Source organism: Mycteria americana, chromosome 26, assembly GCF_035582795.1.
Source record: "Mycteria americana isolate JAX WOST 10 ecotype Jacksonville Zoo and Gardens chromosome 26, USCA_MyAme_1.0, whole genome shotgun sequence".
NCBI lineage: Eukaryota > Metazoa > Chordata > Aves > Ciconiiformes > Ciconiidae > Mycteria > Mycteria americana.
This window is the reverse complement of record NC_134390.1, coordinates 5499-30566: the sequence shown is the minus strand read 5'-3', so window position 1 is coordinate 30566 and position 25068 is coordinate 5499. Positions and strand designations below refer to the sequence as shown.

At 55.2% G+C, this 25068-nt stretch overlaps 1 protein-coding gene across 4 annotated transcripts; it reads left to right on the top strand.

Annotated features, from left to right (window-relative positions):
- The first annotated feature begins 4 nt into the window (after window positions 1-4).
- Window positions 5-24404, top strand: SLC11A2 (solute carrier family 11 member 2). 4 transcript variants are annotated; one of them, XM_075525709.1, is made up of 19 exons: window positions 5-359; window positions 1038-1199; window positions 1902-1980; window positions 8552-8638; window positions 9909-10048; window positions 10795-10920; window positions 11299-11418; window positions 12538-12644; window positions 13311-13381; window positions 13467-13534; window positions 13950-14105; window positions 14538-14696; window positions 15019-15105; window positions 15618-15737; window positions 15977-16126; window positions 16461-16534; window positions 16693-16846; window positions 18438-18491; window positions 23093-24404. In XM_075525709.1, the coding sequence occupies exons 3-19, from the start codon at window positions 1932-1934 to the stop codon at window positions 23168-23170; spliced, it is 1800 nt and encodes a 599-aa protein (XP_075381824.1). In that variant the 5' UTR covers window positions 5-359; window positions 1038-1199; window positions 1902-1931; the 3' UTR covers window positions 23171-24404. The 4 variants fall into 4 exon arrangements, with proteins under 4 accessions (XP_075381824.1, XP_075381825.1, XP_075381826.1 ...); XM_075525710.1 differs by having other exon boundaries at window positions 989-1199; XM_075525711.1 differs by lacking the exons at window positions 5-359; window positions 1038-1199; window positions 1902-1980 and adding an exon at window positions 3396-3489.
- The last annotated feature ends 664 nt before the right edge of the window (window positions 24405-25068 follow it).

Below are 25068 nucleotides of genomic sequence, written 5' to 3'. Positions count from 1 at the left end.
GGCGGTCATGTGACCGCAGGCGGAAGTGGCCGCTCGAGGTGCCGGGGCGCGAAGCGGGGCCTGGACCGGGCCGAGCCCCCCGGCCCCCTTACCGGCGCCCTGGGCCCGCGGCCGGGGGCTGGGCACCCTCGGAACCCCCCCGGAGCCTCCCTTGGGGCCGGGCCCGGGGTCGGGGCTGGGCCCGGGCCCCCGCCAGAGGTTCCCCCTCTCCAGCGCTGTTTTAAGGCCCACGGAGCGGCGCCGGGGGAGCCCGGGCGGGCCGCGGCGTTGTCCCGGGCTGCCCTTCCCCTTTCCGGGCCCTTGGTTTCCCAGCGGCGCCTGGTGGTTACACGTTAGGGTAGCTGGTGAATGCAGGCGAGGTGAGCTGGGCCCCCTCTTCCCCTTTACCTACCGCAGCAGGTGGCTGGCACCGGAGCCGGGGGTTAGACCCCTTCCCTGGCCCTCCGAGCACCGGAGCCGGGGGTTAGACCCCTTCCCTGGCCCTCCGAGCACCGGAGCCGGGGGTTAGACCCCTTCCCTGGCCCTCCGAGCACCGGAGCCGGGGGTTAGACCCCTTCCTTGGGCCTTTGAGGGGTGCCCCTGCCCGTAGTGGGGCTGTCAGTCGCCCTTGGCTGCTGCTGCCCAGCCCCGAGCACGGAGGGGGAGATCAAATCCCCGCCGCGGGTCCCCAGCGAGGGACAGTGTGGCAGCGGAGGGGCTGTGGTCCCCGCCCCGGGTGGCTCCCCCTGCTCTGCCTCGGCTTCCCTGGCACGCAGCCGGGTCCAGACACCGGAGCCGCGTGGGACACCTCCATCTGTCCGTCCCTCCCACAGACAACCTGCGCTCTGAGTGACCGAACCAGTTCCGCAGTTGCCCCCGGGTGGTTTCATGTGGGTCATGTTTGCCTTCTCCATTCCAAGTGCCATAAGAAACGGCGTCGAAGGCCTTTTGGGAAACAACCGCTGCTTCTACCCCTACCGTAAGGTCTATTATCTCCATTTTCCCCCAGGCATCGCTAAAACCGGGCGCTCTGTTGCCTCTTTCCCGCTCTCTGGCAGGTCTTCCGTCTTCTGTGAATCCTTGGGGATGCTTTTCCCAGTCGAGCCCCCTCTCCTCCCTCCTGCCGGACCCCAGAACCTCCCCGCTCCCCTCCAGCAGCCCCGGGAAGCTGGAGTGCGTGGCGCTGGTCACGCACACCCGTGTCTTTGCCCTCCTGCCTGGTGAGTCTTGAAGCGTTGCATATTCAGCTGTTGCTTATCAGAAAAAGGCACCGGGGGCCCTTTTTAACAGAGGGAAAAAAAAAAAAACAAAAAACCCTACAAACCCGGGGTTATCGCTCTGCCTCGGCAGGTTTCGGACCAGCGGGGATCGTTGATAATAGATTGTATTGATCCAAGCTGGGAAGGGATCGCGTCTTATCAGCGCTGCACGTACTGGTGGCTGGAAAATGCCCCGTAAGTGCCAGTTTGGGCTCTAATCTTTAAATAACTCCAGTGGAGCAGAGTCCAGGCCATCTCGCGTGTTAATTACCAGAGCACGTCTGATGCTCGAACCAAACGGCCTTTTAATTGAGTGTCCTGGGTTGATAATGTGCCCCGGGCAGCGCGTAACCCACCTTTCCCCCCAAGCCCAACGTCGCCGCTTGCCACGGGGACGAGGCTCCACATCAAAGCATTCGGCTGTCCTATTAACCCCCCTTAGCTCAGCGGGTTTTATAGTTATTTAATAAATGATAAGGTTGAAGCAGATGCAGTTGTTTTCGGGAGACTTTGAATTGTCTCCTCAGCTCCCCTCGGGGAACTCTGCACCGCCGGATCGGTGTGGGTGCTGCGGGCGGAGGAGGGAGGGAGGGGAGCTGGCAGGGAAGGGTGGGGACACCTCTTATATAGAGAAGGAACGCTGACCAGGCTGCCTGCTCCCAGAAACCGCCGAGAGAGAGAAGTAGGAACGCCATGCCCAAGAAGTACACCCTCAAGCAGAGCTCGCCCGGCTGTGAGTTGGGTGAGTCCCGCAAACGCCGATCCCGGCAAGCTCGCCACCCCTGCGGGGTGGTCTTGCTGATGGGAGGCATCACCCTCATCCCAAAATACCCTGGGATTTGGGGAATAACGTAAATTTTCCAGCTTCAGGCCAAAAGCTGTTGGTAAATCATCTCCTGCGAGGTTTCTCGCACCTGTAGGTGCTTTCGGTGAGGCCGGACGGCGTGCCAGCACGGTGCAAGTGCCGTGCTCGTGTCCCCATGCGGGAGCGATGCCGCGGTTTGGTTTTAATTTCCCTCTCCAAGGCCCACGCTGTCAGGTCAGAGGTAAGGTTAAATCTGCAGTGGTGGAGCCTCCTCTTTCCCAGATTTCTCCTCATATTTTTCCAGGATTTGGTCATTTCAGCAACATCCCGTGATTTTTTTCTTGTTTAAACAATAAGGAATGTGGGTTGCAAAACTTTTGTGTTTGGGAAAAGCAAGGAGCTGCCTTCCCCGCTGCCGGTAGCTTCGCTCGGCAAAGGGCTCTGATTTTTAACGAGCGGCTTCTCCCGTGCGGGTCGGGGTGTCCTGCTCCGTTGGCCCGGATCCCCACGCGCTCTCCCGTCTGTTCACGGTCCGGCCGAGCTTCCAAACAAGCGCTCTTGGTGATCTACCAGGAAATTAAAAGGTTGAGATGGTGGCGATAAGAACACGGAGCGCTCGTGTGCCGCTGGGAGCGATGCCGTGCTGCTCCTGCCATGTCCTGCTTCCCGGGCTGGCAGGTTTCTTGTGTGTCTCGCCAATTAAATCTGTTGTTTTAGTTGTCAGGAAGGGGTTGCCTAAAAAAAAATTATCCTAAGTTCTCAAGGGAATGTGCAGAGTAAGAGGAATACTGTGAGAGAGCAGCATTTCTCTCTGGGAAAAAAAAGACAGAAAATCAAACAAAAGCCAAATTGAGACTCTTCTCCCCCAAAATATGGAGTGTTCTTTGTGACGGGCAGGTGAGATACAGCTGCATTCAGAAATAATTAACATGTAACTGTGTCTGCGGCGTTTGCCAGCAGCCAAAAATCTGGAAATTTGGGGTTTTGGCATGAAAAGCGCTGCTGAGGTCGGCGAGGTCCTGGCGGAGCTGGCTGGCTCCTGGCGGATCCGCATTTTGGGGCGGAATAAGCTGCTGTCGGAGAAACCTCAGAGCAGGAACAGGGCCCGGCCTGGGCTGGGGGTCGCGGAGGGGAACGCTGCGGTCGGTGTGTGTCCCCCAGCCGGGGCCTGATTTTGGGCCCACGTCCCCCTGCCCCAGGGCCCGGGTCCCCCCCCACCAGGACCTGTCCCCCCCACCGGGGCCCTGTGTCCCCCCACACTGGGACCTCCGCCGGGCCCTGTCCTCTGCTCCAGGGCCCGGTGTCCCCCCGCACCGTGTCCCGCGTCCCCGGTCGCGCCAAGCCACGTCACGGGGCGGGCCAAGCCGAGCGGGGCCGGGCTGGTGGCGGCAGCGCTGGCCGCAGCCGGGGCATGAGGCGGCGGCGGGGCCGGGGGCAGCTGAGGCGGTGAGCGGCAGGGGCTGGGGGTACCCTGGGGGCCGGGGAATGGCGGGGGGGTTCCTCCCTGGGTGCGCTGGGGGGGGAGATCCCCCTCTCAGGTGATCCTGGGGGGGGGTCCCTGGGTGTGCTGGGGGGGATCCCCCCCCTCGGTTGATCCCTGGGGGGTCCCTTGCACGTGCTGGGGTGGGGGATCGTCCCTCGGGTGATCCCAGGGGATCCCCTGCTGTGCTGCAGGATCCCCGGGTCGGTTTTGCTGGGGGGGTGCCACGGAGCTGCCGGGCCCCAGCACCGCCGGCACTGCCCCCCGCCATCGCTGGGGCTCAGGGACCCCCGTGAGCCCGGGCTCTCGGGGTGCTCGGTGCCCTCGGGGTGTCCCCAGCCTCGGGGGCTCTTGGAGGACAGGTGCTCCTCGCCCCCCGAAACCGCTGATGGCTGGCGTGCGCCGGTGGCTTGGCCGGCCCAGGGCTGGTTGCCCCCTGGTCCCATCCTCTGCCTTCCTCCCCGGGGGCTGGGTCAGACATTAACCCTCCAGTGCGGTACCCTCCCCTCAGCGTCCCGGGTCACCCCAGCCTTGTCCCTCGCGTGTCCAAGGGCTCAACGCTGTTTATATATGAACTCCATAGCGGGGCTTGGGGGCACGACGAGGGAACGGCTCTTAAAGCCTTGGCTCGCTCGGCAGCCGCCCCGAGGAGCCCTGCCTGCCCGGGCTGAGCGATCCCGGACACGTATTGCACGTCCTGTTATTGCTGCAGAGCCACGGTCCAGCGTCCCCGGGGTCCAACCTCCGGCGCCTGCCTCGGGTTATTGTGGTGGAGAGGACGAGGCCGGCCGGTGGCGATGGCTCCCGGTGCGGTTCTGCCGGCTGTCTGATGCCGGGGCCGAGCTTGGCGAAGGTCAGCGTGACCCTGGCAGGGATTCACGTACCCCGTCTCAGCCTCACCCTCCGGAGGTGCAGTCCCCGACCAAAGTCCACACACGACTGCAAGCCAGAGGTTTCCTCAGAGGAGGGATATGATCTTCCGGCGGTGAGCACAGCTCGTTAAACGGGTAGTGGGAGCCATCAAACGAGCTCTTGAGCACAGGAGTTCGTTGGCAGAGTGGGACGCTGCAGTCGGCGATGAGATAACGGCTCTGTGTTCGGTGTGGGACAAGGCTTGTCCCCCAGCCCCGCCGCCCCACCCTGTGCAGCGGTCCCACGGCTCGGCCTCGCTGCTCATCTCTTTTTTTTCCCACTTTACAGCACTTCTGAACCAAAGTTTCCACAGTCTCAGGTGCTGCCTCCTGGTTTTTTGAGGGCGTCTTTAATCCCCTTATGGCTGCTGCTAGAATAGAGCTTTTCAAGCAGTTGGATTTAGTACGTGTTGTGAAAATACTTGAAGTATCGGGTGTGCGTCAGCCCCCCCTTTCCATGCTCACAAAAAGCAGATGAGAGCAATGGGGGGAGCAGCTGCAGGGGCTGGCTCCTAAATCCAGGAGCCTTCGGATCGAGCAGGCTGGGGAGGAGAGCTGCTCCTTGCTTCCAGGTTGTTGTTTCCCAGGTGTTGTTCTCCTTCCGTAGAAATAAATACATCCTGCTTTGTCTTTCTAGGAGGGTCCACTTGGGTGAGCAGGGTGAGCTCGTCTCCCCTGTGCCTCGGCTCGGTGCCCTCCTGCACCCTCCCGGCTCAAGTGCGTGGTACAGGGTGAACAATTAGCAGGGAACGAGCTCGTCCGACCCATTTAGGAGTCAGCCGGGTGACCTGCCTCGGCGAGGCTGAGCGGGGACCTCAGCGATGGGAGCGGAGCTGATGTCACAGCCTGCTGTTATCTCTGGTCATCAGCAGGAGTGTGGGTGAGAGAGCGAGGAGGAATCCCACAGGGACAAACCCACGGTGCTGCCGCCCTGGGGTGACTCCCCACCAGGTCCATGTGGAGGAAAAGGTTTTCCAGGGCCGGGACCTGGCGGTGCCGGTGCCAGCAGAGCGGCGTGGGCGTCTGGAAAGCAGGGAAGGGGGTGACCTGGTTGTGCGGGCGAGGAGTTACCCCTTTTGGGACGGCGAGCGGTGAACCGGGCTGTCTGCTCCGGTTTTGGTAGGTGTCACTCAGGGCTGCCCCTGGGTGACTCCTATAACGTGAGCTGGAAGAAATGGGGTCAGGTTTTCGGTGTGACCATGTAAAGGGCTGCCCGGTGCTGCCAGCCCGCGGGGGTGCCTGCGTACCAACAAAATACTGCGCTAACGAGACGTCGGCCCCAAAATCACTCTTTAAAAGAGTTAATGATTGCGGCGTGCCCGCAGGAACCAGCTGAGCTCAAAGCCTGACATCAAATGCAGAAATCTCAATGGCAGGAACGGCTCCCAGCGTGAGACAAGGCTTGTCTCGCAAACCCCCCTGTCTCCACGCTGAGGATGAGCAAGCAGCCGTCGGCCCCGTTCCCCTTGTCAGCTTTGCTGCCTTTCTGGCCGTCAGAAGAAAAGACCCGTTGGACCGAGGCTCGTAGTTTCATCAGTGAAAAGGGAGGGTGTAGATGGAAGAATGATCTGTTGTTTGCTCCGCGGGTATTTAAGGTCTAGACAACAGCGCTAGTGTCTTTGCTTTTTTGTTTAGAGCAACCTTATGATATTCTGATCTTGGCTTTCAAGGAATATTCCACCTGGGTAGGCAGCTGCCTTGCCTGAGTGTGAATATGGTGTATCAAGTCAAACCCACCGATGGTTACGGTGAACGTTTTACCTCGAGGAGGCAAAACGTGGCCCAGCGAGCCCCCGCCTGGTGTTGAGGAATTGCTTGAAGATGTTCACAGAGGTTACGGGTAGAAGGAGCGATAAATCCCAACCTTTTTTATCCCGCAATGTCTTTATTGTCTAATTTCATCCATGTTGAGAGCAGCGGCAGGGTGTCACTCGCGCTGTTCTTTTAGAAAAACACCTGGGTGTGGAGTCAGAGTGGGCAAAACCCATCCCTCAGGTGCGTTTTCACCTTCGTTCTCTTGCCAGCTCTCCGGCTCCCAGCTAGGCTGGAAGCGTGCGAAGCCGTGTGGGCAAAATATTCGCCTCTGGCTACAGCCGAGGCTGCTCTTATTGGAGCTCCGTGGGAGAAGGAACTGCAGGCAGCGTTTCCAACCCGGCACACGTGGGACAGCGTTCCCTCCGTCGGGTTGTGAATGAGCGCATCACGAGCTCGGCAGCTGCCGGCGGAGATAGAGGAACCAATTTCACTCCCGCCCAAGCTGGGATGTGTTTTGCAAGGAGATATTTAGGTCAGTCTCATGCTGTAACGAATGTTCGCCATGTGATCTTCTTCCTCTTGGCCTTTATTAATGGAGTGAGTGTTCCGTGGGACTTGCTGCTAGGGCAAGCACTGTTCCTCCTGAAGGAATTAGATTTCGGGGAAAAGATGGCTTATTGCTAAACTTTAGCTGTTTTTTAATGAAAGCCCGCAGGGCTGTGCTTTAAAGAGGAGCCTGTAAAGAAAGAAGGTAGTGCAAGCGTGCGCAAAGACAAAAGCTTTGCTCCGGCCTTGAGGTTCTCCCCGTCCAAGCGGGAGCTGCTGGAGGGAGAAGCCTCGGGCAGAGGCACCGGCGCTGTGGAGGCGGGAGAGGTGGCACTCGTCCTCTCCGTGGGCCGAGGTGGCAGGAGGTATTTACTCTCCATTTCTCCCCACAGCATGTAGCGATTTGGTGGCAATTAAAACCTGGAAGGGGCAGGGGCTGTCCGGGGCCCCGATGTGTTTAAGACCGCGGCATCACAGCTCGCTATGGTGGCATGCGGCGTCCCACTTCCTTCCAAGTCGTGCTCAAGGAGCCACAACAGAGCAGCCCCGCGTCCTCACCAGCCCTCCCAACCCCGGGCAAACACCTGATGAGGCCAGAAGAGCCGGTGACTTTAGCACCCGGTTTCTGCTCTGCAGGAGAGGCAGAGCTGGCTGGCGTGCAGCCACGTGGGAGCAGCAAAAAAAGTGGGATGCGAAATCTTAACGGTTTGGTGAAACCTCAGCGCCTCGCTCCGCCCCGGCACAGATGAATTCTCCTACGTGCTCATCCCGAGCAAACACTCAAAATTATTTGCAAAGTGGCGGAATAAGCAAACTCCTTCCCCGAGCGCTGCGCCTTGGCAGGTTTGTTGGCAGGCGCGAGCAGTGAGTTGTGCAGAGTCGAGAGCTCCGGGAATGTGCTTTATTGATCTTGTTGCCCTAGAGTCAACACTTTAAAATCTTGAGTATATTTGGATAGATAAATAACAATCGTAGCCCTGCCTACAAGAAACGGTATCGCTCCAGCCCTGTGTGAAGTAACCCTCTCTGGATTATTTTAGCCTGCCTGGCTTGGTTACAAAACCACCTTTGGAGCTGGTTGTGGAAGCGGGGAATTAATCTTTGAAAACCTAAAATTGGTTCGAATCACTTAAAATGAATTTCTGGCTAATGTTTTCCTTTTACATCTTCACTGAACCAATATTGCCCTGTTATAAGGAAATCTCCCGTTAACATACAGAGGGCTTTGAGGGAGATTAAGTGCTTTACATTCCGAACGTATATACTGTTGGTACTTTGACTTGTCCTTGAGGGGGTTTGACCTTTTAAAGCCCGGAGGACGCCAGCTTCATCCAAAGTCCTGTACCAGATCCTGGTTCCTTTCTGCGTGGGTTAGATTTAAAAATACACCGTGATGAAAGAGTTACATCATGCCCTTAAAAGAAATTTCAGATCCCCTGCGAAGGGTGTGGCGTAGATGTAATAATCGTGCCTGTTGGTGTGCCCATGTAATTTTTACACATGAAGGGAATTCCACTCTTGGGTCCTTCGCTGGAGTTTCACAACAGTTACCGTCCTAAGCCTGGCTGCTTGCAAACACTTCTGCCGCATCGGTTTGCCCGGTCGGTCCACTCACCCCTTCTTCATGTTGTTGCAACGGGAGTTTCCAAGGAGGTCCTGGGCCGCACGCTTCCCTCCTGGCCCTGCCAGGCTCTTCAAAGCTGCAAGAGGGCCAGGGAAGTAAATCTGCCCCTGCCAGGAGCTGTTGGTTTGGTCGGCTCTCTTGTAGGTTTTTATTCTCCTTCTTGACAGTTGTTTTTCCCTCTCCTCTTTCCAGCCAACGTGGCCAATCTAAACAAGTTTCCAGGCCGCTGGAAGGGTTTCACCATGGGGAACTCTGACACGGACCAGAAGGCATCCTACGGTAAGGCTTACTTTGTGGCACAGCAGATTTGCTCTGATACATTGACCTTTAATTTAATTAATTCCTTCATCCTGCAAAAACCACCCCAAGGATTCAGCATGCCCCTTTACCGCCCCGAACATTTGATTATCGTAGTGGACACAAACCCTCACGCTTTTGAGGTGACCCCAGCAGGATATTTACAGTTCCCGGGGCTCACTCAGCCTTGCTTAACTAGAGGAGCAAGCCTGTCTTGTGCAGACCAGATCTCTCACCTGCCGGCGCACACAGAGGTAGATCTAAATCCATTATGTAAACGGGTCTGCTGGCAGGGCAGGCAGCCCTGCGGGGTATTGGGAGGCAGGGAAAAAGGAGCAATCAACTTCAGTTTACTCTGATGATGCAATAGGAGGCTTGGTAAAAGGGCTGGCCTTGGTTTTAGTCCTCCTCTTACAAAAGCTGGGCGCTTGGGACACATACTGCTCTTCAGCTCTTAGAGCAAAATGCCACGTAGGGAGAGCAAAAGTGAGTATCGGCTCGATTCGGGAGAAGGGGCTTTTTGCTGAAGGCGGGCAGGGGAGGAATCGGGTGGTATTGCAAGTCTTAACATGTAATCTGTGCGAACGTGTATGTTTGTTGCTGGAGTAACCCTGCACGCCTTCCTCGCAAGTTTAATTTGAAAATTGATCAAGGCTGTCCTGAAAATTCATCGAGGCTGGCTCTCCCACCTGCCTCTCGTGCTTTAGAAGGGAAAATTGTCAGGCAGTCTCCTGACTGTCACTTACTTCCAAACAAGTGCTGCATTGTGCGTTCCCTGGATAGGAACAGGATTCCGCAGGATAGCAGGGTCCTTCTAGGTCTAAACTTCTCGCAGATGGTCTGTTCAGCCAGGAGAATTTGGGGTAATGCTCTCTGTAATGGTGCAAAAATAGCCACAGGCTTCTCTTGGATCTGGCTTGTTCAGTCCCAGTTGATCATTACAATAATACTGCGGGGCTGCCATTACATCACGCAGTGCCCCATGTCGGATTTTTTTAAATTAATCTGAATAAATAAACTGCCAGCTCTCTGGCCGCCTCTCACCGTGGCGGAGAGGGAGAGTTCATGCAAGGCAGTGTGGTTTCCCAGGGTGGATTTACAGCAGTACTTATTATTTTCATTTGAGCTGTGAGGGCAGAACGTTCTCATTTTGCTCTACCTGCCGGTCTTGCCAGACCTTTGCCAGGTTTTTCTGTGTTTCCAGGGACCCTCACTCACTCCTTCCTTTTCTGCTTCCCTTTCACCCCTCCAGAAGATGCCTCTGGGGAGCACGGGGAGGTCGTCAGCACCATCTCCAGCAGCATGAACCCGCTGCAGCCGCCGGACGCCTCCTCGGAAGAACCTTTTACCACCTACTTTGACAGCAAGATCCCGATTCCCGAAGATGAAACAGTGAGTGTGGCTGGGCCCTCCTCCACTCATTCCGATAGGAAAATCCCATTGGAAAAATCTGCGAGTGCTTGGTACCTGCGTGCGTCATTCCCTTGGGTGCCAGTTCCCCTTCTTGCCTAGACGGGGAAGGGTGGCTGGGTTGCTGGATGGGGATCTGGGGGAGAAGAGGGTGCGGGATCTCCTGTGCCTGCTGTGGAGTTAATGGTTCATCGCTCAGGATTTGTCTCCTGCAAAGCTCCGAGCAGCAAGACCTGCTAAAGGGCAGAGAAATGTCTTGTTTGTAGCCCCAGGGGTGGGGACCTTGGTTCTTTGTTCCCTTATCAAGGAAAGGGAGCAAGAGTGCTTCACTGGCCTTTGTAACAGCATTGTCCCCTTTGCAGGGGGGTATAGGTGCCCTCTTTGCTTTTGATTAAGCAGCAAGGCAGGATTTTCGGCTGCAGGCACAGGAGGATTCACCCCCCACCCAAGAGCGTGTCCTTGGCTGTCCCAGTCTGGTCCTAAACTCTTTAGATTAGGACCAGAGATTGCTGGAGAGTTTAGGATTGGATTAAAGACCAGACTGATCTTACCAGCGCCGCTTTCTGTTGTGGCAGGGAGGAAATTAAAATTAAACCCTGGCTGTCTGTTGTCATTTTTTCTGCCTGTTAGCTGGGGTGGTTCGTGGGGATGACGCGTCCCCTGCGTTAGGAGAGGGCTCCGCGGCAGGGCTGACTTCTGACATCTCGATCCTCTCTCCCCTTCAATAGCACTCGTGCTTTAGTTTCCGCAAGCTCTGGGCTTTCACGGGACCGGGCTTTCTGATGAGCATTGCCTACCTGGATCCGGGCAACATCGAGTCGGATTTACAGTCCGGGGCTGTCGCAGGATTTAAGGTCAGTGCAGAAACCTACACGTTAAGTGCTGTAAGTTGTGCAAACCATGTACCCATCCGCGTTTTAGGGCAGGAGTACTGATAGGGCTGTTGTTGATGCTGAGCTGAAAACACCCCAGAGAAGGAGAAGGGGAGAGTGAGGCGCTCTCGTATGCCCTCTCCAGCAGGGACTCCTGGCTTTATATGCGTGTGGATCCTTCCTGTGCCAGCTCCGGGCACATAAAACAGCTTCCGGGTGTCAATAATGTGTATTTTAAAAGCCTGTGATTCCTAAAGGTGCATGCGGGGCGCAGGCATCCTAGGGGACCCGGGACCTCGTTCGTGGCCGTCGTTTCTTGCTGCCCCAGCGCACCCACTCCTGCCTTCCTGTCTCCCTCAGCTGCTCTGGGTCCTGATGTTGGCGACGATCATCGGGCTGCTCCTGCAGCGGCTGGCCGCGAGGCTGGGGGTGGTGACGGGGCTGCACCTCGCCGAAGTGTGCAACCGGCAGTACCAGAAGGTGGGTGACTTCCCGGTCCTCGGCGGTCCGGAGAGGCTCTTTGGATAGTCCCATGGGCCTGGGTCAGTGTGGTTCTCTCACCTGGGGCTGGCGGGTCTCACGGGACTCGTGAGGTGTCACTGCGGCCTGTTCAGTGCCAAATCCTCCTCAGGAGAAAGCGTTCCAGTTGCCGAAATATATTTTCAGCATCACATCTTGCTTTACTGTCCAAGAAACTGGGGGGTTAAACTGATTTCTTCTGGTTTGGCTCACAGTTGGAAGAAAGGCAGATTCAGAGGAAGATTTTAATTGTAGCCCTAATGTAGCATGAGCGAAGGGCTCGTTAAGAACCTGGGCTGTTATGAGAGCAGATGGGGGACGCTTCAGGCCCCGTTGGTGTCTTCCCCATCTTGGAAAAAGGAAAGCACAAGGAGGGAGGTAGGGTGAACATCCTGGCGTTTGCCAGTGAGTTGCAGACAGAGTCAGGAATAAAACCCGTGATTTCAGCTTTTCTCTTTGGACTGCTGCCTCCCGAAGTTGAAATACTTGTCCCTTAAATAAGCTCAAGGAAGCATGAGGAGAGAAATGGCCTTTTAGAACAAGACCATTCCGTGGCTGTGAAATTTCCCTGCTTAAGAAATCTTCACGGCTTGTGTAAGAAAGGGCTCTGTGTCTCGTTCAGCTGAAGATGAGCGAGGCTGTCCTTTGGAAAGGGCTGTGGGGAAGTCGGTGATGTCCTCAACTCTTTGCAGTTTGACGTTTGTCATCCAACACCTGAGACTTTGTCATCGGTCTGACCATGCGAAATATCTTCCGATGCTCATTTCCAGCGCCTCGGTACACAGAAACATCCAGTTTTGCTCTCACAACGAGCGAAATGTATTGAAACGAGTAGTTTACATTATATACATGACCCGGGAACCTCCTCCAGTGATTGCCACAGGTAACCTGGATTTCGGCTCTGGACCAGCCATAAAATGGCAATCGTCAACACGTTTTCCACACCACGGCCGTAGCGAGGCAGGGAAAAGAGACCGTTCCTGAAAGCTCAATTGCCACAAACCCGTGCTCATCTAGGAAATTAAAGGGAGACGATTTTTTCCCTCTTTTTAATGGCTTTAGGTGTTTCTTTACCTCTAGGTTCCTCGGATCATCCTGTGGCTGATGGTGGAACTCGCTATCATTGGATCCGATATGCAAGAAGTCATCGGCTCGGCGATCGCTATTAACCTCCTGTCTGTGGGGAAGTAAGTTGGGTTTGTCATCAGAGGGCAGCAGGAAATGAGTGCCCCCCTCTAGGATTAAGTGACACTGCGTGTGCCAAAAAAACCTCATTTATTGCGCATAAATCTTCCGAAATAAGCTTTTGTAGAGGGTGATTCGTCCAAGCTGTGCTAGCTGGCTCAGCCTTTGGTGCCTGTTTCTTTTTTCCGGCTATAAGGAGGACTGTGGGCTCGGGCTTTTATTTTAGCTGTAACTTATAACATGCCAAAATTGGGCTGCAGCTTTCCTGGCAAATTTTATATTCCTAATAAAGGACTACCAGAAAGATGTCCTCTTCGGCCAGGAAGGTTGGAAATGCAAATGTAACAAGAAGCTACAATTTTGTCCCAAGTGGCTATTAAAGTCTCGCTCACTCCTGTCATTCTCAGTGCGGGCATGGGATTTGCTCTCGGGATCTGGAGAGAGAGCTCTTATCTGAGGTGTTTGTGCAGAAAACAAACCGACGGTCCCATGCCCAGTGCAGCCAAACGTCTTGTCAGACTGCAAACTAACCCTTGGACAGTGCGGTTCCATCCCCAAACAAGTGCCCTAAATAAAAAGAGATTTTGGACTCTGAAGTATTGTCGTGGCTGGCGGACGAGGGCCGAGTGTTTTGTAAGCTGATGTCTGCTCTTGCCGGTCTCTCGCAGGATCCCGCTGTGGGGCGGCGTGCTCATCACCATTGCCGACACGTTCATGTTTCTCTTCCTGGACAAATATGGTAATTTCTCCTCCTGAATTCCGGAAACTAAATCTGAGATTCAGCTTTTCTCAATTTGCTGATGGTCCTTTTTTTTTTCTCACAGGCTTGCGAAAACTGGAAGCGTTCTTTGGTTTTCTGATTACCATCATGGCTGTAACGTTTGGATACGAGGTACCTTCACCACCTCTCTCTGCGTTTCCACCAGAGCCGTTTGGTGACACGTTCCCTCTCCCCCACCACTACTCCTGTGCCCGACCAGCACCAAAACAGGGGGGCGGACCCTTAAAATTAAGGACAATTGAAGCTGGGTCTGTGTTTCTGATGTGTGGCCGTCATCCGGCTCATGCCCTGGCCTGCAGCGCAGGCTGCGTGGAACGCTGCCTCTCCCATGTGGAGACCGGCACGTGCTGTTCAGCGCAGCGTCCCCAGTTTTATTAAACAGCAGACGATTGCACATTGTGGTTTTTTGCTTTTTACCAAAGCGGCCACATTTTAGCTTTCGAGTATCTTCAAAGGGGCAGCCTAGGCAGCTGTGTGACGCGCATCACGCTACAAATACCCGTGTTTCTTTTGTCTCTGTGCCCAGTATGTCACAGTAAAACCCAACCAGGAGAAGCTGCTAAAAGGGCTGTTCATCCCGTACTGCCGAAACTGCGGCACACGCCAGCTGGAGCAAGCCGTGGGAATCGTGGGCGCTGTTATCATGCCGCACAACATGTACCTGCACTCTGCCTTGGTCAAGGTAAGCGGCTGTGCCGATGAACGTAGAAAGCGTGGACGGGGATGGCACGCTGGCAGGCCCGAGACACTCGAGCGGTCACAGCCTCTGGGAGTCTGCTTTAAGCATTTACTTTGGTGGGGACGTAGCAAACCCCCCGAAGGAGGCTGGCTGGGTCCCTGGCACAGGGAAAAGCCGTGAGAGCTTTGGGACATGTGTCCTTTAAGCGTGGATGTGGGACCAGAAGTGGTCTCTTGGCTAGTGCAGCCACGCTGGCAAGACAAGCCATTGCTTGTTCTGCAGATGTTGGGGTTTGCTTTTTCTTCCCTGCGGTGTGTTCTCTTCCTGTCCAGTGACCCGTGTCCCGCTGTCTAATATGGTATAATTACAGATATAAGTAGTATAATAGCGAATTCCTGCTTCTCAAGCCTGCTGTTGTCACCGTCTCCTTTTCAGTCCCGGCAAGTCAACCGTGCAAACAAGAGGGAAATACGAGAAGCTAATAAGTATTTCTTCATCGAGTCCTGCATCGCTCTCTTTGTCTCCTTCATCATTAACATCTTTGTTGTGACCGTCTTTGCCGAGGCTTTCTTTGAAAAGACAAACGCGGATGTGGTGAGTTGGGGCCGGGACTTTGCTGGGGACTGGCTGACACCGAACCGTGGGACTGTTAGAGCAGTAACGGGGACCGTGTGAGCAGAGGGGCGGCTCCAAGCCTTATCAGTGCCCCCGCGTCAAGCAGAGCCCGTATATTCTGTGCGTAAAGCGGGGAAAAAGAACAGGGGTGCTGATTATTTCCACTTAAACCAGTCTGAAGAGGCACCCAGCACCTTGGGACCTCCAGCACCCACTGCTCCTCGCGTGCAGCCTTTTCTGCTCGTCCTCGCCTGTCTCTCGCTGAGCAAACCCAACCTCCTGCCCCTTTGTGTCGTTGCAGAACGACGTCTGCGTGAACGCCAGCAGCCCGCACTCCTCGCTCTTCCCCAACAACAACCAGACGCTGGAAGTGGATATCTACAAAGGGGTGAGTGACCCGCAGGGTGGGATGGCCTCGTCGCCGGCAGCCTGGCGTCCTTGTCTGGTAGCGGCTGCTGCTTTTGGGTAAACAGGGAGCATTGAAGGCCGCGACCTGTAAAAGGATTGCCGAAAACAGAGCTGGAGGAGACCTCCGGGCATCCTTGAGCCCAGCCCTTTGAGCAAGCAAAATTATCTCTCCCTTTGCTAATCGTTCTGCATCTAACCTGACCCCAGAGACTCCCTGGCTATCTGTTCCCCTCTTTTATTAGCTTGGCCATGACAAAGCTTTTCCTTGCATCCATCCTGAACCTGCTTTGTTAAAACTTCAGCCCGTGAGGTGTTGTCCTATCTGCTGCCGACGTGGGGAATGCTTTTCCCTCTCCTACAAATGGATTATTCTTTCTCTTTCAACTCAACGCCCGTGATTAACCTGGTCACAAGGGAATTCATCTGCTCTTTCTTGTTCCCGCTCTCAGTCGTGGGACTGAGCTGACGTAAGACTGCAAATCTCTGTTCCAGGGGGTCGTTCTGGGGTGTTACTTCGGCCCTGCTGCTCTCTATATCTGGGCAATCGGGATCCTTGCTGCCGGCCAGAGCTCAACGATGACGGGGACGTACTCTGGGCAGTTCGTCATGGAGGTAATTAGGACTCTTAGCGGCTGCCTGCATCCCTGTTCTCTCTATTCCCGAGCCTTTAAAGCTCACATTCATGATTCCCCTTCCTTGGACACGCAGCTCTTGCTGGAAGCTCCATAAAACTCCCTGATGTGCCTTTCAAACAAATCAGCTTTTAATCCTGCCCCGAGCCCCCCTCTTCCTGCTGCGCTGGAAGTCTCCTTACTGTTTTCACCCAGCAGCTGCTCTGGTTTCTTCTGCAGGGCTTCCTGAACCTGCGGTGGTCCCGTTTTGCCCGGGTGCTGCTGACCCGCTCTATCGCCATCACCCCCACCCTCTTTGTCGCCATCTTTCAGGACGTCGAACACCTGACTGGCATGAACGACTTCTTAAATGTTCTGATGAGCCTCCAGGTGAGCAGCGGTGCTCGGTTTGGGGGGTCAGGTCTTGGAGAAAAACACCCAGCACTGAATATTGCAGCTTCTGGTGCCTAAGGGTTTGCAGGAGCAGCTGAGCAGAGCGAGTTACTGTCGGGAGATCTGTTGATCTGCTGGGGGGAGGTGGAGAGGATCAGCCAGGGTCTGAAACGACTTCCTTCTTCCACCCAGGGGAAGTCCCTTTGACTCCCTTTACAATGGCTTTGGGGAAATGCTGTCAGACATGAGCAAGCCTTGGATGTTTGTTCATGCTGAGATAATCAGAACGGTTTCCACTCTTTATCCTTCTGCATTTTCTTGCTTATTCCAGCTTCCGTTCGCTTTGATCCCCGTCCTGACATTCACCAGCCTGCCCAGCGTCATGAACGATTTTGCCAACGGACTGTAAGTACGAAGGGGACCGCCTCCGAGCAGGAGACGGCCCGTGGCTCACCTCGGGCACACACTTCGTTCCTCTCCTCGCCTCGTCACCTAGCGCATCTCCTCCAAACGCAAGAGTGGCCCCTCCGCCTCACCCCGTTTTGCTCTGGTTTTGCTCACAGGTTCTGGAGGATCAGTGGTGGCATGCTGATCCTCCTGATCTGCAGCATTAACATGTACTTCGTGGTGGCCTATGTCATGTCCCTGAACCACATGGCTTTGTACATCGGGGCTGCGATTCTCAGCGTGATCTACCTGTCCTTTGTGGCGTATTTGGTAAGTCTGGTTCAAGCTGAGACTCCTCGTAGGCAGGATAAGCCGATGGATTGATTTCCTCACCGTTATATTAACAGTCACGTTCTGCAGGCATTAAACTTGGCCACAGGGTCAGAACAGATGGGGAAGTTGAGGCTTTCGCGGCCAGATTTGCTTGAGAACGTGTTCTGTGCTGCGCCTACCAACCCACACGGCCTTTCCCCTGCTGTTTCGACCATCTCTTTAGCAATTCACCTGTTCGCTGTTCCCAAAAAGGCCTCGATTTCATGTCGCAGCAGGTGAAAGGTTGGCGGAGGCTTTGAAATAGCGCACGGTTCCTCTGTACGTGTCTGTGTATTGCCAGAGGTGGAAAATCATAGAATGATCAGAGAATCGCAGGATGGTTTGGGTTGAAGGGACCTTAGAGCTCCTCCAGCCCAGCCCCGCCCTGGGCAGGGACACCTTCCACTCGAGCAGGGTGCTCCCAGCCCCGGCCAGCCCGGCCTCGAGCTCTTCCAGGGAGGGGGCACCCGCAGCTTCTCTGGGCAGCCCGTGCCAGTGCCTCACCCCCCTCAGCGCGGGGAATTTCTTCCTAATACCTAATGTAAATCTACCCCCTTTAGTTTAAAACCGTTACCCCTTGTCCCATCGCTACACTCCCTGATAAAGAGTCCCTCCCCATCTTTCCTGGAGCCCCCTTTATATACCGAAAGGCCGCAATAAGGTCTCCCCGCAGCCTTCTCTTCTCCAGGCTGAACAACCCCAGCTCTCAGCCTGTCCTTCTAGCAGAGGTGCTCCAGCCCTCGCATCATTTTTGTGGCCTCCTCTGGACCCGCTCCAACAGCTCCGTGTCCTCCTTACCTTGGGGGCCCGCGAGCTGGACGCAGTGCTCCGGGGGATGTCACCAGAGCGCGGCAGAGGGGCAGGATCCCTTCCCTCGACCTGCTGGCCACGCTGCTTCGGATGCAGCCCAGGAGACGGTTGGCTTGCTGGGCTGCCAGCGCACGTTGCCGGCTCACGTCCAGTTTTTCATACCCCCGAGTCCTCCTCCGCAGGGCTGCTCTCAATCCCTTCATCCCCAGCCTGTGTCCGTGTTTGGGGTTGCCCCCACCCATGTGCAGGACCTTGCGCTTGGCCGTGTTGAACTTCATGAGGTGCGCACGGGCCCCCCTCTCCGGCCTGTCGGGTCCCTCTGGATGGGTCCCTTCCCTCTAGAGGATCAACCACCCCGCTCAGCTCGGTGTCATCCACAAACGTCCTGCGGGCACACTCAATCCCGCTGTCCGTGTCCCTGACGAAGATGTTCAATAATACTGGTCCCAGTACGGACCCTGAGGGACCCCACAAGTCACCGGTCTCCACCCGGCCACCACACCGTTGACCGCAGCTCTTTGAGTGCCACTACCCGGCCAATTCCCTATCCGCCGCGTGGTCCACCCGTCAGATCCCCAGTGGTGCCCGTCAGTGCTCGTTTACCTCCGACCCACACCCGTATTGCTGCAAATAACAATTTATTTACCCTCAAGCAGGCGATACCACTTAAACGAGCAGAGTCCGGCTCTCTGTAATGTCCTGCGGCGTTTCTGATCGCCGGCACCTTCTCTCGTTGCAGAGCTGGCTGTGTCTGATTGCTCTGGGAGCCTCCTTCCTGGCCTGCGGGAGAACGGTAAGCGTCACCAGGACACTGCTCACGGAAGAGTCACCTTCTCACTCCGCTAAGTAGAGGCGGTGTCCGTACACAGCGAGTAGCCATCAGAGCCAGTGCGTTTCTATGGTTTACTGTGTGAACGTATACAAACGTATGTGCGGTTTGCACAGGGAGTACGCGTGTTTAAAAAATAATAATAATAATAATAATAATCAGATGTACATATTGGGAAATGTGTTGCTGCTGAAATACTGGAAAGTCGGATGTTTTCTTTGCTGAACGCCTCTAATCACGCTTGTAAGGAGGAGCGTTACGCCGGGTGGGAAAACAGGAGCTGCCTGTTTTCCAGACACTAACACGTTTCGCAGCACCGTGCTGCGGACCGACTCCTCTTCCCGGCTAACCTTTGCTCCAGCCGCTTTTTGTTTTGGCATTAAAACCGGCAGACTCTCTCGTCCCTTAGCATTTTAATGCATGTAGCAGAAACACTGAAGCTCCGGGTAATTCCTGCTTCTGCACTGAACTGGAGAATCTAGAAAAATAAGCTAGGAAATTCAAAATGCACCTTTTGGGCGATGTTTGAAGGATGCTCCTGCTGCTGACACGAGGCAAAGTGCAACACAGTGACACTACGTCCAGAGTCTACCTCTGCGGTCAGATTGCGGCTGCCGTTCACGCTCTGACTGGATTTGAGTTTGGTTTTGTTTTCACTTGAAAATACTTCTAATTCGGAGTGGGGCTGAACGCGATGCGCAGCTTCCACAGGGGTGGAACGCCCTAAGGACGGGAAACCTCAGCATTAGTATTGTGGTTTGGTTTTTTGGTTTTTTTTTTTACTTGCCTGGGTGTGATTTTGGTGGTCAGCAAAGGAAACGCGTTTTAATGTTTATGGTTATTTATGGTTTTGTGAGTTTATTCCCTGTATATGTGATTAATGGAAACACTCTCTGTAGTTCTCAAAAATCCCTCTTTTATGGCTCAGAATGTCACATTGCAGAGGATGCCGATAGCCTTCTCCGGGGGGGGTCATCACTATAACACCACTTCAGGTTTTTATTTACCGATCCTGCTTGGCTCTGCTTTAAATTCACTACAAAACCTTTCTCGTTGCCCTTCTCGTTAGCATTTAGTGAGCGTCAGTTACCTTTTCGGGAGAAGCCTTCACCTGGAAGGCGACCTGAGTCTGAATTATGATAGAGAGAACGGTACGTTTTGCTTCTGCGATTAGAAAAGGTCGTCCGTCGATTCTCCCAGCGTCAGATGAATCTCGAGGTTACAGCCCGCGTGGCAGGGTGGGTTTAGATGTCTCGATCGTGAAAATCCCGTGTCAGAAGCTGTAAAACCGGGGGTTTATTTAGCGAGGTTTCTCTTCTCCGACCATCTGGAAGCCGTGGCTGGCTGGCACGGTTAAGGCACAGCTCCACAAAGGGTTTTTTTGGTACCAAAATGCTTTTGTGGATCTGAAAGACCGCGTGCGGGTGGGTGGGTGTGTTGCAAAAAACCTCTGCTTGTAGCTGCCCCCGCGGACTCAGAACCGAGCCCAGGCTGATTCGGTGCCTGCAGTGAGGGCTCAGGACCGGGCTCTGCCCATGCTGCCGCTGGTGCTTTGCAACCTTCCTCCTCCGGAGCAGCGAACACGGCTTAAACGCGGTTTATTTTGGAGAGTTTGGTCAGGACTGCCCAGTGCAGGGTGGTCAGCGGTTGGGCTCCAGCCCTCATCGTTAACGAGGCTTTCTCAGGAAATCCATCGCCTTCCTCGGCGTTTCTCGTGTGCCCCCTAGTCCCAGGCAGGGAATTTCTCTCTGAAATAAAAGCCCCGCGGCTTTCAAAGCCTCAGCGAGACGATCTGCAGGCGGCGCGGTTTTGAGTTTGGTTTTCACTGTGATTGCTTTTCTTGCATGAACAAACCCCAGGCGTGCCGTGCCGTGCCGTGCCGCTCGCCCGCTCGCTTGCGTGGAGCTCGTCTGACGGCGAGCAGGAGGTGAACGGCTCAGTCAGCGGCTGCAGGCTCACGTTTTGAGCTCTCAGTGCTGTTTTAGCCAGGGCTGCCTGCGTTTTTGGGGAATTTCATGATGCCAGTGACACATTTCTTAGACACAGGTGACAAAACTCAAACGCACAGCGTGAAAACTCCATTTTAATTACAGGCAGGATCGTTTCCGCTATTCCTACCCTTTACCAAAGCAGTTGAACTTCGCTTGCTCCCCCCCTCAAACTGAGCAAGCATAAAAACACGGCGTATTTCTAGTTTTCAAATTATTAGTTCAAAAATTCCAGCAGGATTTAACCCCTGTCTTGTAAGGCTTGTAGGTTTTATACCTATTTCCACAAGCAAAAACCTGGCGTGTGCATTGTAAGTGGGAACTGGCGGGGGTTGTTGGACCGGAGGCGTGTTTGTGGCCAGCCGTCCTCGGCCGACGGGCTCTGTAATCCCGCTGTATCGATCCCTCCGATTTTCCTGTATTTGGGGTTTCTCACTTGTAAGGTGTCAGAGGAGATTCTCCTGGCTGCTCTGCTGAAATAATAACTTTAAGACGGTAGCTCTGTGGCGGAGCCTCCGGATCGGGTTCTCATTCTTGGCTTCTGCTCCTCGTGAAACTGATTTTATTTTTTTCCCCCCCCCCTGTATCTGCCTTTGAACTGGTTTGTACAAACTACCTTTTCGATTAAAAGACAGATACTTTTTCAACTTGGCTTCTTGGGTCTTTTTTTTTGGGGGGTTGCTCTGAATCGCTAGCGATACCTGGCTATAAAGGAGACCCCCGACGGCTCCGATGCCGGCAGGACGAGCTCCCGGAGGGGCAGGCAGTGCCGTGCCGGCACGTTCCCCATCCCCGCGGGATCCAGACCCTCCGGCCTCTGTTGTATTTGCTCCTGGCTTCCCCGTGAGCACGCAGCAGGTCCGCTGCGACCGTGTCCTCCACCGAGAGAGCGAAGGATCAGGTCGCCGTGAGCCGTGCGGTGCCTTCCCCGCCGGGATTGCGTTGGTGGGATCCAGGACACGGCGCACGCATCCTGCCCTGCTCTTACTTTATCGGCGTTGCTCCTGTCTGCTCCTTGGCCAAACTGTCAGCCGCACTGCAAAAAAAATATTTTACTGTTTTTTATACTCCCCGGAGCCTTTTAGCTGCAGCCAAGCCCGAGTGTAGGTACAGACCTGGTTATTTGGAACAGAGATAAGCTAGCCTAACCCGGTGGGTTCGTAAGACGGGAGGTTGGAGGGATGAGCTAATTGTCTCTTGTGGCCTAAAAATCTTCGGGGAAAATGCTGGTAGAGGCGGAAGTTGCCGCCTCGCTGCGTCCCCCCGCTCCTCAAACACCGGCTCCTCATCCGGAGGCTGGAAATCGGTGTTGCTCCGAGACCTGCGATCTTCCCTTCCCACCCCGGCGAGCTTCCCGCTCCCGGGGGAAGGAGCCGGGCGCTGCGAGTGCCTCGTGTCTCTCTCTCGGGGTATTTGATTCGTATTTTATGACTCTGTAAGCCTGCCGCGGTGCTCGGGAGAAGGAAAGCCCTGTAGGGTTTGTTTCTATCTGGTAAGGAACGCTCACGGTAAGTCTCGCTCTGTTAAACCCTTGCGCCCGCCGCCTTGATTTGCGGCGGCCAAGGGATGTTCTCTGGTCACGCTCTCCTCTGGGAGGAGGCGGACGACCACCCCGCAACATGTTCTCTTAATTAACCAACCTGTGTAATCAGTTAGTGCTAATTAAGGCTCATCAACCCCAAAATTTCATTCAAATTGAGAAGGAAATTAATTTAAATCAACAGAAGGGATGCTCTATGGAAGAGAACGGCTGTCCTAGAGCATCACGGTGGGTGGATCCCGTACAGTGGGTCGATTTACTAATAAATGGAAGTAATATTCGCGCTGCATCAAGTTCTGTCTGCTTAATAACCCCTAATTAACGAAGGCATGGCACAAGCTGATGCTGGTAGCGATGGTCGGCACGGCACGGCAGCAGAACGGTCGCCTCGGCTTCGTCCGAGCGCGGCGTCGCTTTCCCTTCGCAATCAGCTGCGCGCGGCCTCGGTGATTCCAGCGATGCTCCCCGCGCGTTAATTAAGCGCTCGCAATTAATTCCCTAGCACCGTTACCCGCCTCGCCAAATTTCAGAAGAGCTCAAATATTGCTTTATTTTAACTGTTACGTGAAAAACTTGCTTTCGTGCTGCTTTGGTTTGACTACCTCGGAACAGAAAACCGGGAGACCCCAAACCTGCGGATTCTGCAGGTGGAAACGAGGCGGCGAGCGGGACGGGATCGGAGGAGCCGCCCTCCCGCCCGGCGCGGTGATGCCCCGTGGGTCCCCGGGGAGCTGCTGTCCTCGCCCTGGCTGGTCCCGTCCTCGCCGGGGACGCGGGGCCGTGCCTGCACGGGGGATGGAGGCTCTTCCGCATCCGGCTCGCTGCTGGCACTGCGGCTTTTGGGTTTAACCAAAAAACCTCTAAAGCTGAGCTTGAACTCACGCACGAGTCTCTGGTTGGAGCATCTTGTTCTTGTTGGGCTTCGTTAAACCCTGCTGGACTCGGGCTTCGTTAAACCCCGCTCAGCTTGGGCTTTGTTAAACCAGGCTCGACTCGGGCTTTTCCCAGCTCTAACTCTCGTCCTTCCCCTCTTCCAGCGTCACCTGGGATTCGCCGCTCACCCCGAACTCTTCCTCCTCAACAACGTCGATGCAGACGCGCTCGTCACCAGATGATTCCGGCCGCCGCGGTTGTAAGGGTCAACTGGTTTTAATGGAAACCCTTCTTGTGCCGCAGAAAACTCTCCCCCATCACTCGAGCTTAGCACAGAACCAGGCACGCGGTTGGGGACCGTGAGCAGAGCCCGGGATTTCTTCCGGGGAGGACGGCGGGATCCGACCGTCCCGTGAGCGGCGAGAAGAGCTGCGGAGCCGGCGCCTCGCACCGGCCGCGGGGGAAGATCCCGGGTCCAAACCACGACATCGCCGATCTTGGGGGCTTGCTTTTAGGTACCTCAAAAAGTTTTTCGCCTTTTTTTTTTTTTTTTTTTTCCCCAAATAGTTGATCTGATCTGGGAAGGGATTCGTTGATATCTTCCTGATTTTTTTTTCCTAATTTGGGGAAAATTCCAGGCTTGGAAAACCGAGCAGGGGCAGAGTTTCATTACTCGTGATTATATAGAAGGGCTGCACTCAGATTAGGAGGAATGGGAGAAACCGCGGTGAGAAGCCACCGAGGGACCCGGGTTTCGTGGCCAGCGGGGCGATCCCCCGTCCCACCAGGTAATTACGGCTGGGTTTGCCATAAAACCTGGCCACACCCGCCCTCCTCCCCGTGGAGATCTCCCCCTCAAGACGGCGGCTACTTCTCCTTCCGGGCGTTCTTCCCAGCCCGGAGCCGACTGGGGCCGGTGCCTACCTCTGCGCAGGCAGCAGTGAAGCTGCTATTTTCAGACTTTCAGTTAAAAAGCTGAATTTGCCTGCCAGGCTCTGTCCCGCACCAGCCTTTCGCCCAGTAAAAGCTGGGCAGGGTCTGCCCACGTGAGACGGAGCCGTTTTCCCAGCGTTTCAAGAAGTTTTGGGTGCTGTCAGGACCCTCCCAGACCCCAAAACCGATCCTCAGACGGCGTTTAAGGTCGGCAGCCTCTAATGGCGATGCGCTTTTTATCCCTCCCCACTCCTCTCGCTTTTATTCTGGTTGATTTGTTTTGAGCCCCAGGTGGAAGGTGGTTTTAGATGTCAGATCTTGCCTTTCCTTTAATTAAATCTTCTGGCTTAATTAAATCTTTTCCCAGTTAAAGCCTTTTTCATTTCTCCGTACTTGGTCCCAACTTTATCCAACGCACCGACTACGCCGCGGCTCGTGAAGAATGCGACAGAGAGCCAGGCTTTTTTTCCAGTAAAAGATTCAATTTAACCTTTTCTGTTCAGCTTTCAGCCCGTTTTAGAAATAAAAGTGATGTTCCCGGTCCCTTTTCCTGGAGGAATTCATTATATTCCCCGTTTTTCCATACTCACATTGCACTGTTGGCAGGCGATAGCGTAGCTGCTGTATTTAAGGTAAGTAAATATACGCTATATGGGGCGGGTAAGTCCTAAATACCCCGCGGATGCTCGGAGAGGCCGGGATCTGGTCTCGGATTTTTTGGGAAATTCGATCCACGGGATTTCTTTTTGGTGGCTGCACTGGGGGAATGGAATTCGCTTTGAAAGTAAACGAAGCTTAATTCAGTTAGCATCACTTAATGAGGGTGCCCCGGCTGGAGGCTAAGCCGGGCTTAACGAAGCCAGGGGTTTATCTGCATCTTGTTGGAGCGACGGCCCCAAAGGTGGCCCAAAGCTGCCCCCTTTCCAGGGCATCGCTGGGCGGGGGGGTCGGGGTCCCTGCTGCGGCCGGGGCCGGGAGGGACAGAGGGGCCGTGTCCCCCCCAGGAGGGACGCACTGGGGACGTCTGTCTGTCCCCGCTGGGGAGGGTCCGTGGGTCCCTGCTCTCCTCTGTTCCTGCTGTTCTCCCCTCGGGCCGGGGGGACGTGGGGCTCGGCCCCAGCCCCCCCCCCCCCCCGCTGCCGGGGAGTGTCCCCAGGTGAGAGCCGGGGGCGAGGGGGGGCCGGGGCACGGAGCGGGGCTGGGGGGC

Coding starts and splice junctions, on each gene's coding strand:
- SLC11A2 (XM_075525709.1), top strand. CDS start 1,932: ATGCCCAAGAAGTACACCCTCAAGCAGAGCTCGCCCGGCTGTGAGTTG. Junction 1,981..8,551: donor CTCGCCCGGCTGTGAGTTGG/GTGAGTCCCGCA, acceptor TCCTCTTTCCAG/CCAACGTGGCCAATCTAAAC. Junction 16,847..18,437: donor TGTCCTTTGTGGCGTATTTG/GTAAGTCTGGTT, acceptor CTCTCGTTGCAG/AGCTGGCTGTGTCTGATTGC.